This window comes from Aspergillus welwitschiae, assembly GCF_003344945.1.
Source record: "Aspergillus welwitschiae strain CBS 139.54b unplaced genomic scaffold BDQ94scaffold_46, whole genome shotgun sequence".
NCBI classification, from domain to species: domain Eukaryota; kingdom Fungi; phylum Ascomycota; class Eurotiomycetes; order Eurotiales; family Aspergillaceae; genus Aspergillus; species Aspergillus welwitschiae.
In genome coordinates, this window is record NW_020798740.1 from 94,100 (window position 1) to 107,447 (window position 13,348).

The 13,348-nt window shown below is 50.8% G+C and overlaps 4 protein-coding genes across 4 annotated transcripts; 2 read left to right on the forward strand and 2 right to left on the reverse strand.

The window, feature by feature from the left end:
- Positions 1-6,186: 6,186 nt before the first annotated feature.
- BDQ94DRAFT_152169 (uncharacterized protein) lies at positions 6,187-7,337 on the forward strand. The gene has a single exon (XM_026767912.1). The coding sequence runs from the start codon at positions 6,820-6,822 to the stop codon at positions 7,219-7,221; it is 402 nt and encodes a 133-aa protein (XP_026621359.1). The 5' UTR covers positions 6,187-6,819; the 3' UTR covers positions 7,222-7,337.
- A 297-nt stretch (positions 7,338-7,634) lies between these two features.
- On the forward strand, positions 7,635-7,991 carry BDQ94DRAFT_152170 (uncharacterized protein). The gene has a single exon (XM_026767913.1). It carries the CDS (start codon positions 7,696-7,698, stop codon positions 7,924-7,926), a length of 231 nt encoding a protein of 76 aa, XP_026621360.1. The 5' UTR covers positions 7,635-7,695; the 3' UTR covers positions 7,927-7,991.
- BDQ94DRAFT_162879 (uncharacterized protein) lies at positions 7,958-8,860 on the reverse strand (the record flags this gene model as incomplete). The annotated part of the gene is made up of 1 exon (XM_026769624.1): positions 7,958-8,860. The coding sequence occupies one exon, from the start codon at positions 8,858-8,860 to the stop codon at positions 7,958-7,960; it is 903 nt and encodes a 300-aa protein (XP_026621361.1).
- A 937-nt stretch (positions 8,861-9,797) lies between these two features.
- On the reverse strand, positions 9,798-12,176 carry BDQ94DRAFT_183567 (putative G1/S-specific cyclin Pcl5; the record flags this gene model as incomplete). The annotated part of the gene is made up of 2 exons (XM_026774448.1): positions 9,798-11,698; positions 11,765-12,176. The coding sequence occupies 2 exons, from the start codon at positions 12,174-12,176 to the stop codon at positions 9,981-9,983; spliced, it is 2,130 nt and encodes a 709-aa protein (XP_026621362.1). The 3' UTR covers positions 9,798-9,980.
- Between the last annotated feature and the right edge of the window lie 1,172 nt (positions 12,177-13,348).

Genomic DNA, 13,348 nt, shown 5'->3' on the forward strand with positions numbered 1-13,348 from the left:
GAGTTTAGTTTGATAGAATCGGTTCTTGCGGGAATGATACGGAATTGAAGGGCTTCCTGGTCGTCACGGCGCTGTGATAGTGAACGACTAAGCAGGATAGCAGTGACGAGTCAGCAATTACGATGAATTATATACGTTAATACGGTAGCATTAGGATGTGAATCCCGCTGCCTGATCAACTTGAACTTCACGTTTCAACACGTACTTCACGTCAACACTTCACATTCCCGCATCAGCGTCACTGCCTCTCAAGCGGACATAAAAAGCCTCTTCTCTCTCTCCTCTTCTTCCCAGAGCATCATCCAGGCCTCTAGCTTCCTATTTACATATAATATTCTCTTTTTATATAAACTTCTCATCTGATACTCACACAGGCATCACATCCATCCTGATAATCAGCTACCCGTCTCAACTCCAGAGACATTACATACTGCTCGGCTGCCTTGCAGCTGAATACTGTCTTGTGGCTCTGGCATACTCAGCACAGAAGCTTTCTAAGAAATCCTGACACTGTCGACAGTGGTATATAAGACTGGTAACAAACCACGTCACTCACGATTCAACGTCTCTCTTTAGACACTTGCCTACTATACTCCAGTACGCGGGAGCCTGCAGGGACGTAATCCTTCGTGGTATTCACGCACGAACCTATCGTCAGCCTGGGAGCTCAGCATGGCTCAGGCAACTTATCTGAACTGTATAAGCAGCTGAGAGAAAGAACGGCTTCAGAGAAACAATGTCTGAGCTAGAATGGCAGACGAAGGGATCAATGGAAGGGCCCAATTGCTGTTTTAAGGTCCGCACGTTATCAAAGTTGCCATCCGGGACCCGGAAAAGAAGCCGCTTCTTTACGACACTCACATAATGAATTGGCAGAAGCTGCCACGCAAGACGCGTTACAAAAAGCATAGAGACTTCAAGCAGCGCCTTGAAACTGGGATACTTATTTCATGTTTTGTTGTTATAGGCAGGTATCCTGGCGTCCTACGGTCGCTCCTGCGGGACGTGCGCGGCGCGATATATTGGGGATGAAAAGATCGGTAGGATTGGGACACGGTTCCCAATTGTATTGAGGCTGGCGCAATGAAGACAGCTACGCATATACCAACAGAAAAGGGTGCCATCTCCAAGTACTCATGATTCAGTGCACTGGCTCTGAGAGAAGATAACAGGCAATAGGCTGTCTGTCTCGAGTATAAGAAAGCTCTCGACTCCAATCAAGGCCCAGTGCGGTTTGTTTGTAAGAAAGGATCGCTTCGGGACCCGATGATCGTACGAGCCTAAGTACGGCCACCTACGTGCTGAAAACCCTTTATATGGTGTCGACTGGCCCTTATTATATCACATAGGGAACGGCTTCGGATACATAGAAAAAAGACGGGATGGCTGAGAGGCCAAAGAGCTAGAGCCATGATCATGGAAATACCCGTGTCGTTTCTGGGAAGATTGTACCGAAACTCCAGACTGAACATATAATGCTGGGATTTGTACGTACAAGTCATCGGTGTGGTCACTACTCGGTAGCGTGGTCACCGTTATAAATAAAGGGAACGGGCTTTTACACAGGACGTGTTGATGTCCCTTCAGAAGACTCGATATGAAGGCTTGGAAAGTGTTAATCTTGAGCCTGTGTGTCACCGACGCCCTAATGACACTGGGCCTATAAACTAAAGAATGCTGGAAGCACGCCGCCCTTTGCTGGGTGATGAAGTCTGTCATAGTACGAGACGAAAGACGAGGATGCAGGACAATGGTAAGACTATATTTGACATGCCCTGTTTCTTATGGAGCTAACGATTTCTTCCACAGGCTTTCGAATATATATCTGTTGCTCGATCGATCGAAATTGGAGATTTAGAAAGCATGCCTGCGGTCAGCATACATCGAAAGCACAAGTTTTCCAACTCGAAACTCAGGTTCTTGTTCAGAACTTTGACTGGAGTGGTAAAGAAGCCAGGTTTGACCTACAATTGACTCGAGAATCACATGGTTCGTGGGCTCCTGCTGCCAGACGTTCATAGAGAGGCAGAAGCCGGCAGCGGATAATTTGTTGGGCCAGTGTGCACGAAACTAACCGGCTCGTGGAACGTTCCGTCTTCTCAATATAACAGTCTCCGATCGCTATTGCTTGCGGGCACGGGAAACTGTCATATAGTTCTCGATATCTCCCTAACTGCCCCCCTGCTCTGCAGCTCACCAGATCATGGAACTACACCCAGAAATGTAGCCCCCAGCGACCTTGGCCTTGCCCGTATTGGGCCATGAACATGACTGTAGCTGGCCATTCTTCGTCTCAAACGCCAGAGCCCGGGTCCATATAGCTCATTATGAGGAGGAGGCGAAGCTACGACTGGGTACGCATTCGCTCATTTTGCAGAGTGATCTCGACGGGGCGATCGCGCGATCGCCACCTACTACTCTCTTTCCATATTTGCTCACAGCCTCGGAATGATGAACCTGAATCATGGTCCTACCAGTCAGTCTTGCCACCTCTAAGCACGCCAATTGAGTCCAGTCAGCCGGTCCAATCTGTGCCAAAAATTTAGGACTGAGGTCAATAATGATGGTGTATTGAAGAACAAGCAACTTCCTCAACTTCATGACGAATGAATCACGGAGCAATTCGTTGAGCTGAAACATCAGAAAGTCTGGAACCAGTCGTGCCTCGTCATCCCTGGTTGTCATTATTGCATCCTCACTATATCTTCTGTCTTCCACGGCCAACGCTTCGCCTAGGTCTCTCTTGCATGCACTTTAACATTTGAGACGACATACTTCTCGCCGGTGTCCGTCTGCGCTGGGGAATGGTCAAAGCTTCTTGACACATCTCATTGCATGTTACGCCTGGACAAGTTTATCTCCTCGCGAACTCGCTAGCCGGCCCTACCCAGGCACAGAAACCTTCATGACTGGGGTAGAGGAAAGATGAGCCTCGTATATAGTGTGGACGCTTCTCAACTTATGGGAGGGCTCCATTATTCTTAACCTGGAAGCTACGTCAGACGCGCCAACTCACATGGAGAATTCGGCGACACCTTAGCTGTCATAAAGAAAGATTGACCGCCGAACAGTGTCAACACAATCCAAAAGCAGAGACGACAGTGGGAATTACTATAACACGAACGTTTACCACGAATACCATGCTTCTGTATCATGAATAGATACATGTGGAGGGGAAAAGTATATCAACTGATCTTGGTAACCATGTCGTTCCAATGGCCTACTATGGGTGCTTAGCGCAATCGATTAGGAAGAAGATACCCTCACTTGCCGCGTCTTGATCTTCAAGATGGAAGAAATCACCCAGAACAATCCAAGATACCGCTCGATCTGAGCGTGCAATATCATTCCAATGGCATATATAAAATGGAAGACAACAACAGGAGACATAATGGATGGCTGTTGGAGTCTGTTCGACACACTCTAGTCGGCTCTTACTGGCAAACCAAACCCTCCATAGCGGCCAAACATGGACTTCATGACGACGGCCTACGATGCCCTTCTTCGGCCGAACTTCATGCTTGGAATAACTGCAAGGGGCTGATAAAGCTCCTGACGAAGAAATACACCGTGGTTTTGTAACGAGGAACGCAATGTCTAATTGACCTTGAAAGGTTCATTGCTCCAGGGTGTACAACTGCGGACACAGCCTCATGGGAGAGCGTATCCCGCATGGGAGAGCGGATACGAGCGAAGGCAGACAGGGCCAAGGAATGTTGACATCCTCACAACATTGAATATTACATCCGGCCCCTGATGGGGTGTTTTGCTGCTACGAAATGAAGCGAGAAGCAATTGCACTCGACACTTCCGGGATCGTGGACCTTCTAAAACGGTGGTCGCGCGGCATTCTCCATAAGAGAGCAGCAAACCCAAACGATATATAGACGGTGTCAAGCAAGCCACATGTGTTTGCTTCCAATATTCGATGGAATACAGAGAAACGAGACGGTCGAAGAGCGTTCGCGGAAGTGAGACGATACATGAACGGCCATCGCAGTGTGAAGCTATCAATCGGGGTGCCAAACTCAAAGGCACACGCTTCGCGGTTCTTCAACATTCGCTTGTTCGATGCGGACAAGACAAGATGTTGACTATTGTTTGATGAAGTCATATGTTCCTCTTATGGCTGTATCACTACCTGTAGCCCAGTGAGTGCAGGCTTTACCCAACAGGAGACGGTTTCCGGTTTCGACAAGTAACAACCAGCCTTCCAGATAGACTGCTCGCGGCAGATGACGATTCCATTACACAGAGACCAATGTCCCAGCTATACTGGGCTTCGATGGGAATAAAACCGATTCTTCGGGTGCTTAAGGCACTTAAGATAGCCCAGGCGATAATCGGGCAGTATGGAATCCACACCATGCTGAAGCCCATTACTTCTAAGGAATATTCAGAGAACCAGCGCGTTGTTCCATGGGGACATAATGAAGGGCCATTGAATGGAATCAGGAAGTTTTGAGGACTGTCAATGGATAGTGGCAAAGTTAGGCAAGGCTTTAACCAACTTTGTGTCCTCGCATAAGTGCCATCACTAGAATTGGTCTTCAAACTACCCATGGCCAATCGAGTTACGGGCCTTTCTGCCCTATGGCTCCGTACAGAGACCCGCGTAGGTACGTGGCATGCTGCGTGCTCCTGGGCGACTTCCACTCCGGAGCAGAATAACAGACTATCCATGGACACAAAAGGTCAGACTTCCTGCTACAATCTATATAGCATTGATATGCCCCGCTACTTTGAATGGGCCAATATAGAGAAAGGACCCCATGGCTACGTGGCTATGCTGCGTGCTTCTGAGGCGGCTTCTACTCCCCAGCAGATAACGGTTGCTGTTCAGCCCAGTGTCTAACGAGACTGGAGTATCTGATCTTTATGGCAGATAGACAATCGACAAAATCATCTGGTTCACCGATCTGATCCAGGTTTCGGTGTGTCTACAACTGTCGAGGGCCGCACAATCGATGACATCTGGTCGACCGTTCCCGAGTCCAGGACTGGCCGCCAGATCTACCCTGTTCAGTCTCAGTAGCCCAATCCTTGATTGGTCGCTGACTTGTCAATGTGGCGTGGCACAAAAAGTCAATTTCCTGCTACGATTACATATTTAGCAGTGATATGCATTCGCAGAAGAGAGACCGTGATATGTGGCTACGCTTCGTGCTCCGGGAACATCCACTTCAGAGGCGGCTTGCGGTTTGCCCCACACGCACAAGCAATCCAAAGACATATAAGAGTCTACTTACCTGTTACAATCCAGCCGCTGTTGATGTTGGAATGAGAACACTCTATAAGTCATGCCAGGAATAACCGCCGTTGGAAATTATAAAGAAGGTGATGAACGGCAATCATCGGAATCAAACCAATATCGGCTATAACATCTCACTTGTCAGGGCTTTGGAGAATATCAAAGGCGCTGCTTCATATAAGAAAGGTACGAAGGGTCTGCTGTAGGCAGACTTTACTTCTATTAGGCCCTACGAACGACCAATATACCATGATCGAGCAATTTCAACACTACGAGACCGGGACTCGAATCACGGGTACGAACAGTACACATGCTCCGGGGTTATAGCTTGTGGGACGATCAAGACGTCCTTCTTTTCGAACTCCTCTTGGTGTTTCTGGCAATCCAAACATTTCGTTTTTATCCTGAATCTGCTCTTGTTGTCTTTGTTAACTTGCCCGCCAAGAAAAGGAGTCCTGTGCGCTGCGAGATGCTGTTGCATGTCCTCCGGGTGACAATTTTCGTTATTCGCAGTACCATCTCCGCTTATTATCGTGCATGTATACGGGCACATTTTCGGTACTCTTTCTTGCTCCAACTCAGCTCGGGGTGGCAAGACGCAAGCTGCGTACGCCAGTTGAAACAGCGATGCGCTATTGCTCGATGGAGAACGCCATGATGGGTTGGGCAAGGAACATGAAACTGTCTTCCTGACTCCGTCACTTGCTGGTTATCCCTTCTAAGCGGTCCGAAGAATCAGTCAAACCAGCTGACATGCAGAAACAATCTGCGATATAAATCTATCTCTACATACGATGCAGGTTGCCCAAGCTGGCAACGAGTTATATCATACTATACCAAAACCACACAATTGCTCGACAAATTCCTTGGAACTAACAAGATGGTGCAACATGCGTGGCTGACGCTTTGTCAAGTTATTACAAATATATCTCTTCCTTCTGTCTTCAAATAATCAATCTGCTTGGTTAACACGAGACACCAGTCAAGGGCAGTTCAAACGACCCATCGAGACTACGAAGACAACATCAATATCAGATCCTGGTGGTCTATGGTTATATTCTGTGACATACTAGAAGGAATCAGAATCAGCCATCGCTTTCTTCCAATGACGATGGTAGATACAGCTCTTGCCCGAAGGTGAATACCAATAACAGAGAAACAAGTCAAGAACAGTTCCAATGATCTACCAGACACCGAGACAAAGCTTTGATCTTACACCCTGATGGATCTTCGGCTTTTCTACTGGTACCAGTAACGGTACCAGTAACAACCTATATGAAGGATCATGTCTTCCAATGGCTTCCTCTCAAACACAATGCCAGATATCTCTTGCTCGAAGACGATAACAAACAAAAGAAACCAACCAAGGGCAGTTGGATGACCCGTCTAGACACTGAAGGAAAACCTCGACTTCAATTGCTGATGGATCTCTGACTTATCTACTGGGGAAGACCAGTAACAACCAGTTAGGAAATACATTCCAAGCAATCTGCAAACTACGTCTTTGATCCGAAAGAGGATACTCTAGCCCACACGAAGTCCGGTGTGGCATCGTACTTCCCATTATTATGCGTCTACTTTCTGTACGCCGCTGCGTCGGACAGCTTACCGACTACGGCTGTAGTAGCGAAGACATCCCCGGTGTCCGGTACATGACCATTGACCTCAAGTTTCCTCGCCGCACGATCCAAGCCCACAACCGACGCCTTATCGAGGTGACTGCGAAGATGGCCAAGCCCGCTTCATTGTCTGGGTTTGGGTTTGGTTCCATTGACCCCTTCCTCCAAGTCGAGTCGGTCAGCAAATACCCTCCTCACTGGACTGGTATGCTGGGCACGCTGCCTACAGATGGTGGTGTAGTGTTGCTGATCAAGCTCTTTCCAACACTGATGGATATTGCCCGGGTAATCTGGATGAGCTTCTGTCTGTTAGAGGCGCGGTTGGCTCTCTTTGCACAGTTAATGCTTTGATAGCCTGGATAATCCTGCCGATGACAGGCGCTACTCGAGCTCATAGCTCGGATGGTTCTGGGAAGTGGTCTGGAATTGAACCATTCACTAGATTGATTTGTTTTCTATGAAAGCTGACGTGACGCTGGTCGGACTCCTTTCCAGTCACAGGCATTGCCTGGGCACAATGGTCTGTCTTCTATTCAACCGCCGAACTCAGATGCTGCTTGAGCGCTCTGCTGAATGGCTTTGGGGAATGGTTGTTGATGGGCGAGATGCAGCTTAATGAAAGGTATGAGAGGGTGGGGAGCGCATTGATAAGGAAATCGTGATGATGGTACAATACGTATGTGCGTGCTACACTAGTTTGATGTCCAAGAGACACTCGTTGCTCTGGAGAATTGTCTGTGCCGGTTGAAGTGATGTCGAAGGGGTGTGTGCTAGTCGCCGGAATGTGTCAAACGACGGACTATGTGGTGACTTTAACTAAATGTTATGCAGGTCACTGTGTTCATAGTACTAGTGGTGGCATCAAGACATATTCACATCCTTGTCCATATCTCAAAGCAGATATCAATCAATCAATCAATCATCTCCATACCATCCATAATCCATTCTCGTAGTTCATATGTTCACCATCATCAATCATCATCCTTGATCCTTCCTCGTAATTCATACCATCATCATCATCATCCTCATCACCACCCTCACCCCCAGCACTCATAATCCACACCACCCCCTATACATAACTAACAAATTACTCCTTCTCCCCAGGTAACCTCACATCCCCCCACCCCCTCCCACTCCCATCCCCAAACCCACCCCCACCACCACCACTCCCCCACTGCGTGATCCCCTTCCACTCACTAACATTCAACCACCCAATCCTCTGCAACCCGCCAAACCCTCCAATCCAATAAACCTGCTCCACCCTCAACCTTGCCCAATAACTACTATGCGGCGCGCCCTCCTTTCCAGGCAACCACGCCTCAGCATCAGGATGCTTCTCCAGGAAACACTTCGTCAACGCGCTCTCCACCGCCTCGGGCACAGGCGTCTCGAACGGCTCGACATACCCGAACAGCGTGACGCGGGGTAATCCGGCCTCGCTGAGCGGGAACCCGGGCCACACGGGGGTGGTGTCGTTGACGTGGTCCCACCAGTCGAGCGAGAGCGAGATGTTGGACCCCGCGGCGGTGTTGCGGAAGGTGGTGGCCACGTGCAGGGCCAGGAAGGTCGGGTTGCCGAGCCCACGGGGGGATTCGGAGGAGGTGTCGTTGGCGGGGAGGTAGGGGTCGCAGTCGGCCAGGTATTCGGTTTGGGTTGTGGAGTGGCCTGCCAGGGAGGGGGGCGTGTGCGAGTTGGGGGGCAGTGGGGAGGGGAAGATGGTGGAGGCGGTGCCGGTGCGGGAGAGGGCGAGGAGGCGGCGCGCCAGGAGGGTCGAGGTGAACCAGGATGGGGGGGCGAAGTCGGTGTTGAGGTCGGAGGAGGAGGGGATGAGGGTGTCGGTGTCGGTGTCGGTGTCGAGGTTGTAGTTGGTGGTGGTTGTGTCGGTGAGAGGAGCCTGTTCGGCTAGAGGGCTGGCACCGACGTGGAGGAGGAGATGGGTTAGGAGGACGAGTGCGGAGAAGAAGGTGGTGATGAGTGGACGGGCCATCATCGTGGTGTTGTAGATGGGTGCCCTATGTATGAGAAGGTAGAGAAGCTGCGTCGATGAGAGAAATGGATAAGAAGATAAGGAAGAAGACAAGAGATGGGAGAAGGGATAAAGAGAGGTAGCTACCAGCAAGGGAAGTGGTGTCACCGTGAGGGGAAGGTCACGATCTGATCTTATCTGATGGACGCTAGACTGCCTTTGGTTTAGCTGGCCCCATGTGACTCTTAACGGTCGGGCAGGTGACTTTCCGGTCGCATCCGGTGATTCCGGCCTTGTCCGACATCGGTGCCTGCCTGAGGCCACGGTGTGACTCACCGGGGAAACGCCCCGACCGTACGGAGTAGGGTTCTATCCAAAGTAACCAGCTGACCACCACTTCTGCCATCATAGTTGCGGTGAGTCATAGTGGCGCGAGTTGATCACCGAAGTGCCCCCGTCCGGATGCACAGACTCCGTTCACGGACGAGGCTGGCCTTATGTTCTACAATGTACCCATGGAAAGTGGGGTGATCAGACACAATACAGTCACGGAACATAGATCTCTCACAACATCTTCGTATTGCTTATCCTCTGTACAGAGGATGAGTGTCCTAATAATCGAGCAGAATCCTTCGTTTGCCAGTAAACTCCGCAGTAATAGTATAATGCGTTCCCTCGCCCTTCGCAACCCATGTAGTCAGATGTCAAGAATAATGCAGGCGAAAACAAGTGAAAGAAGTAGACCCGACCGTTCCCACCACACTCCGGTGCCGCGATGACAGACAGAAATAAATAACGATAGATATGGCAAATGTGCACAGAAAAATAGTCAAAAGATAGCAACAAACCTCCCCAACGTACATCATACACCAGCAGTCTGCCAATAGCAGTACCACTGTACAAGTAGCCTCCCCAAATCAACAACAGCTGCAGGGTATATACAAAGACGACTTTTGCTTTCCCCAAACGCGTGAATCACCTGAGAAAGTTCGCACAAAACTTTTCCCTACCGGTCTGCGTCTCTTCCGCTGCTGTTGCAACCGGACCAGATTTGGTCAGAATAGAATTATGGGTATGAATGTAAACACTTTTCCGCAAAGAAAAGGAAATGGTAAATGAATGAGGTCCAGATATTCTGGGAGACCTAGTAATCTGCCCGCATGCTTGGGTTGAGCGCAATCTTCCTGGCTTCGCTGCCGCAGCAAGCACGCTTCATGCCAACGGGGCCTGAGAGCGGAACGTTGTAGTTCAATGCACTCAGTTGAGAGGCGGTGAGAGATTGCGAGCGGCGGGACTCGGAGTTCAGGAACAGATCCGCCATGTTGCCATCAGGTAGTACAGTGCCTTCAGCAAAGGTCTTGGACTTGACGAGATGACGGACTTGACCGTGCAGCATGTCCTCGGATCCGGTGCGGCCGCGTTTACGGCACACACGCTGGCCAGCGTTCTGTTGCTCGATCGTTTGCTGAGCGCGAGGGACAGCACCAGAAAGAGCACAAAGACTCTGTGCTGCCTCATGAGCTGAAGACAGATCAACCGGAGGCTCCAGCGAGTAGCCGGACAGATCCGGAACCTGGCCAAGAGGACCGCCATAGGTCTCGGGCGAGCTATAGATGTCTCCAAGCGCACCCTCGTCGATGGGCGATGCGATGGCCAGATTCTTGCGGCACTCCTTGAGGGAGTTGCCAGTGCATCGGAGCGTCGCCTGGACGGCCAGGCGAGGCATAGCAGACACACCGGTCGAAGAGCTGGAAGACATGGATGATGATCGCGATGACTGCGACGACATGCTTGACACATCCGAAATCATCGAATCCGGAGACGACGCAGAGGAAGCCGAGCGGGCGAGAGAGGACCGGCGCACCAAGTTGGGGTAACCATCAAACGTGTTAGCCCGAGGGCAAAACTGTAGTGACGGACGCTGGTCGTAGATCGACCGCGCCGTGCACATGTTCTGCGCCTGGGACATAGCAGTCTGCATGTATCGGCGGTGCGCAGGGATACCGCCAGCACTCACTGCAGGAGTGGAGGCGATGCTCGACTGAGGAGTCATCTGCGGTGTGGGCAACATGGCCGGCCGTGGCATGGGCGGCAGTGACGGAAGAGAGGGAAGTGCAGTCTCTTTACGAGTCACCGACTCCAACGCTTGACGCCCGCATGCCGCGATTTGCTCGTGAATGGAGGGCAAGCTGACGGGCTCGTTCGTTGCTTGGCTGGGAAGATCCCTTTTGAACGATGTGCCGCGAGGAGATGGCGAGTCCGACACCGAGCGGGAGCCAAGAGACTGCATGTTAGGTGTCGCGGGGCTGACGTCAAATTCCTCCAAGTCAGGGGTGAGCTTCGGGATGATTGTACGCCAACAGTGCCCGTCCCCAAAAGCCATACTACCAGCGCCGGGAGTGTACTTCAGTACAATATCAGTCCACCGCTGGAAAAGAGCCTCGGGGATATGGAGTCGCCAGTTAACCGCTTCCAGAAACATCAATTCGTTCTGGTTGATCTCCGCCGTGTTCAGGCCGGAAATCTTACTCCAAGCGCGAGCAGAATAGTTGCGATCTTGGAGATACTTGGATGCGAGGATGAGCGCTGCAAGAAACATGCGCCGCCCACACTGCATAGCCCGGCAAACGGGCTTGCCCCGGGCCTGGTCCTGAGTCACGTCATGGCTCGGCACGTGGGGCTTGATCTTGATGAGGTAGTATAGCGCCACCTGAAGGGTGCTATAGCTGGTGCGGGAGCGGCGGAGTGTCTCCTGGATGAATGTTCGCAAAGGCAAGACGCCTTTGCATCCAGTCGCCGAATCACTCCGCAGCGAAACAGCCGACAAGGGCCAAATGACCTCAACAATCTGCGACGCGGTGTCTTCACGGTGTACTTAGTTCTGAACCACAACCACATCATGATAAACGGACAGCTCCCCAGACTTACCGACAAGATTATCGACAAAGTTGACCTTCCGTTCCGATTGTCTCAAAAGACACGGCGGAGGCCGCGTGCATGAACTGTTGGTCCGCCGCGGATGCTTACGTAACTCAGGCGGAATAGCAGGATCAGTTGCCTTCGGGACCACGCCCCTTAGGTAACCGCGCGCACCGTTTGCAGCAGCGAGTGCTCTTCCTCCAGCCTGATATTCGCCTTCATTCTCCCAGATCACATCAACCGGGTTCGTTGAGGTGGAGGAGATCGAACTCTGAGTGGACAGGCCATCTAGCGAGAAGACCGAAGAGGACGAGGAAGAGGCGGAGGAAGAGACCGAGGATGCATACGGGTGCGCATAAGCCGTTCGGATTTGGCTGTTCGGGTTTGGATCCTTCAAACCCAAAATGTCAATCCCTGACATATCCGGGATGATGTCCAGTCGAGCGACCTTGATACTTTTTGACAATAAAAAAAAGAAAAGGTCCGGAAGTACCTCAAATGGTCATCCAGAGGGCTAACAAACTTGAGCTAGCCTTCCTTCTATGCGTCGGATATGACACGAGACTGTAAATTTAAACCGTGTGTTTTTTTCAATAAACCGTTGTGCGTGAACCGTGAACGTGTAGCCGATAAGACAAGGAACCGTCTTTTTGATCGCAGGCGACGGCAGACCCTTAAGAGAGAAAATTCGCCAGGTTGTCGGAGATATAGTTGTGGTATAGTAGGACAGATTAGGCAAGCGAGAGAACAACAATCATCTAGCACGGTGATCGTGATATAAAGTGATGCTGTTGGGTTGAGGTCGGGCGGTAGATGTGGGTATGAGGAAGATGCCGGTGAAGTAGTGGTACGTGTCAAGGAATCGGGAAAAGAAGAAGGGGTTTACCGTCTAATGTTCCGATCACCAGTTGGAGAGTCCCGAATAGATCAAGCCGAATATCGCGTAACCAGAGAAGACACGTAAGATAATGTCAACGTGACCCTCTAGAATGACAGATGCTGGAAGCTATTTAAACAAACGCAGCGGTCTTGCCGGAGGTTCGGAGATCTGAGGAGTCTGCAACACGGGTGATCGGAACAGAAGACTTGATAACAACAGGGTACATTTTGAGATGCGCAGGCGCTGGAGGTTATATCACGAGCCGATAGAGCGGCGGACTGTCAACAAGCAGGCGAGATAACCGGCGCTTGTCCAGGCAGTCAGCAGTCGTATCGGAGGCAGAAGACAACAGTTGGTGAGGCTCAAGGAAGACTGGAAGGCGAAGAAGGAACGAGTCAGCAACGATCTTATGAGTATCTCTCCACTTTAGCGCTCGTCTATGACTCTTACTTCCGGATCTCACGGTGAGGGTCCAAGAGTCCGGTGACTATACGGGGGGCGGAGCAATAGACAATGACTAACTGGGGTGGCGGCCAGACTAAATCACAGGCAGAGATGGCAACCTGAAGCTAGCCGGAGGCGAGTGGAACGACGCAGCAAAGAGTCAAACAGACAAGAGAGAGAAAAGGGAATGAAATTACTTACGCAGCAGCCAGTGGCTAGAGTGGCGGAACTGGTCTTGAGACTCTTGGGCGGATGCAGGGACCACGCTT